General features: G+C 41.2%; 1 protein-coding gene across 1 annotated transcript in view; it reads right to left on the bottom strand.

The window, feature by feature from the left end:
• Positions 1 to 1805: 1805 nt before the first annotated feature.
• The window catches only part of aco1 (aconitase 1, soluble), a 32181-nt gene continuing 30723 nt past the window's right edge, over positions 1806 to 3263 (bottom strand). The window contains exons 17-18 of the mRNA XM_015024310.1: positions 3008 to 3193; positions 1806 to 2923 (exon numbers count right to left, since the gene is read on the bottom strand). Of these exons, the coding sequence (XP_014879796.1) occupies positions 2807 to 2923; positions 3008 to 3193 (303 nt within the window). The 3' untranslated portion in view covers positions 1806 to 2806. The remainder of the gene's footprint in view (positions 2924 to 3007; positions 3194 to 3263) is intronic.

The following is a 3263-nucleotide window of genomic DNA, read 5'->3' as shown; positions in this document are numbered from 1 at the left end:
AATTAGTTGTGTTACCACCCCCACCCCACTAGAGGCAGTCGCAAGCCCGAAAAGATGCGACCAAAGGAGCAGATTTAGAAGTACACTGATTGCTGCATTGAGGTCCTTCTCGTTTCCAACGGGGCTGTCTACTTCTACTGGCTTTAACAGGGAGCCTGTTGATTAGTTTGAACACTGCTGCCACCTAGTGGCCGGAGACTTGTTTATCAGTTAAGCATAAATAAAGACAATATAAAGTCTCCGCCCCCTCTGACACTACGCCACTCCCTCCCGGGGGGGGGGGGGGGGGGGGGCACTATTTGAGAAGTACTGAGTCAATAAAAGTCTTCGGAAAAGCTTAAAACAGAGTCTTAGCTACGGAAGGTGGGTGGGGGACGTGGTCCTCTCGCCAGCACTCGATCCTCTTCAAATCCTGTGTGCATTCACTGGTGTTGTCTCCAGCGGCTCCCAGATCAGTGTATGCATTGCGACCTTGCTTTTAGTACAAAATAACTCAAAAGGCCACATTGCCACACTTACGTAGCACTGATTTTAGCTGCGCTTACAAGTATGTTTTGTAAAATAAATATGTTTTCACTTTAACTTCCCACAGCTGATGTGAGGAGCAGGCATATTGAATGCCAAAATCAATTATTGTTAAAGTTGAATTTTCCAGCTTGGAAGTTGGAGTTGCACCAACTGTGAAAGGAACTGAGCAGACTCTTGTTGAGGAAGCTTATTATTTCTCCTCAGTGTCAAGACAAGGATTCTTATGAAGGTTTTCATGGTCCTGAATTTTCCATGAGGTCCTGGGTTAATGACTGCTCCTCTCATCAGAAACAATGATGAGAGGTTAATATCCAGTCATTAATATCCAATATTTTCCTGCTATGGACCGTAAATCCATATTTAATGATGACTTATGGTCGCTGTTAATGTTCTGCTTTGTTTTTATGCATCTGAGATCATCGTCCTGCTGGAACATTCAGTCAGATCAATTCTAAACCAGGTCACTGGTTACAGAAACATTTTTAAGTAAAGGTTATGACTGGTATGGCGACCCACTAAAAATACCTATAATTATTTTTCTCTATTTAAACATAGAGATCAAAAACGTATTTTTAAATGAATGTCTTATAAAATGATTGAAATGTATATTACGGTATTATTTCATAATGCACGAATAATGGTACATTTATTTATGTCATTTAATATTTATTTAATTTTGCCCCTTTTGGTGCTACATACTCTGGAGGAGTCACATCACTATGATTCTGAAGTCCATTTTACAACACCTGCCCCTCGGTGTCTCGCAATCCCCCTGGGGTTCCAGATTTCCACTTTGAGAACCTCTTATCTAAAGAACCAAATGTTTCCATTAAACCAACAAACTATTGTTTATTATCAAAGGATTTTAAGTATGCTGATGCTAAATATGGCTGCCAAAAACTTTTCATCAAGTCCTGATGCATCAGAACAAATCTTATGTTAGGTTGAAGTCGTCCATGTTTGTACATGATGTGACCTTTGAAGCTCTGTTCAGACTCCTCTGGGTAACAGGAAGGAGCATCAGAGATAAAGCTCTTACTTCCTGTCTTCATATCAGCAGAGCAGTGACAGCAGCTTTCTGGTTCCATTCTAGTGAGAAGGTCCCCGTCAGTGGGAACAGCATGCCACCAGGATTGAGGCTATTTGTGGAGCTTTTAGCTTTTCATTCTGTCTGGAAAACAATCCCCACATCATCTTGTCATTGTCTTATTATTTGATATATAGAAAAGTCATCCTGAAGATATAGATGGAACAAACAACAATAAAACTGCCCCAAATAAGTCACTTTAGGTTTTACTTTTATCTGGAGTCCTTACGTTGAAGTACATTGATGTAACCATACAAACAATTTCAGAGGCACAAGAGCAAAGCATCATTGAGAGAGTAAGGCAATTACTGAGAAAGAGAAATGTCTTACAGAAACATTGTGGGATTAACAGTGTTAATCACATTCCATCCTTCTGTTAGCATCAGCACAGCACTTAACCTGCTCACATTACATCCATCCAATATTTTTCTACAATGCTTAGCTTGGTCCCGAAAAACGATCATGAAAAAGGCTCAATGGAGACAGATAATAGTTCTTGGGTAATCACAGTTTGGGTCATGTTCCTTTAAGAGAATGAGAGTGAGAATCCACACATCACTAAGTGCTTTCACTTGACATTCCACACCACAAAACAAGTAATAAAATTATGCATAGTTTGTGGTGATATTTTATAGGGTCAATTTTGTATCGACCAAGAAGATGTGATGTCATGAAAGAGTTCTATTTTACTTGCCTTTTGAAACCTTTAAAAAAAACCTCAACCACACCACTAACTTCCCTACTAACTACTACTAAACCTTTGCTGCGTCACTATCAGTGTCACATGACCAAACTCCACCTCAGCCCCCAACTCCCCTGAAGCAAACAGCAACAAGATATCCATATATAAAAAAATGACTAATATTGGCCGATACAGATGTTAGTGCTGATATATTGTGCAGCATATTTATGCTTACAATGCTTCCTCTGATTTATACTCTAAACAAAGTTCACATTATGAGTTGATGCATTTATATGTTTATAATGGTAGATATTTTTAATATTGTTGCATTTAAAAGACTAGAAATGATAATAAAAATAAGGATGGATTTTCCAGTATTTCGCTTGCTGCTCACCGATCAGAACCAAGCAAAGGAATATCAGCTAACTTCAACTCTGGCCAACTGATCGGAGCACCTTTAGACATGATTATTCTCCAGGTGAGCTTACAGCTGAGAATCTAATGACAGATCAGTTTTGTAACATCTTGCGGATCATATAGTTGAGAATTCCTCCATGGCGGAAGTAAGTCAGCTCCACGTCGGTGTCGAATCTCATGCGCACTTTGAACGTCATCCCTGTGTCCAGCTGTGAAAGCAGTAGAGCCAAACAAACAGGTACCACATTCAGAGACAATCAGGTGTCAGCAAGAAGGCCGTGTCCGGTGCCTACCTCCACATCCACAGTCATGCGGGGGGTGAGCTGCTGGGGGATGAAGATGGAGTAGCGCTCTCGGCCACTCAGCCCCAGGCTGGCAGCTGTGTCTCCAGGCAGATACTCCAGGGGGATCACCCCCATCCCAACCAGGTTACTGCGGTGGATCCTTTCATAACTCTCTGCTAGAACAGCCTTGATGCCCTACAGAACAAGCAAGCATTCAAACACTCAATCCCGGTTTTTTTTTCAGATTGAAATTCCCCCCCCCCCC

The sequence above is a fragment of the Poecilia latipinna genome, unplaced genomic scaffold, assembly GCF_001443285.1.
Source record: "Poecilia latipinna isolate Pla-1442-1.1 unplaced genomic scaffold, P_latipinna-1.0 Scaffold3611, whole genome shotgun sequence".
NCBI lineage: Eukaryota > Metazoa > Chordata > Actinopteri > Cyprinodontiformes > Poeciliidae > Poecilia > Poecilia latipinna.
This window is presented reverse-complemented; position numbering and strand designations above follow the sequence as displayed.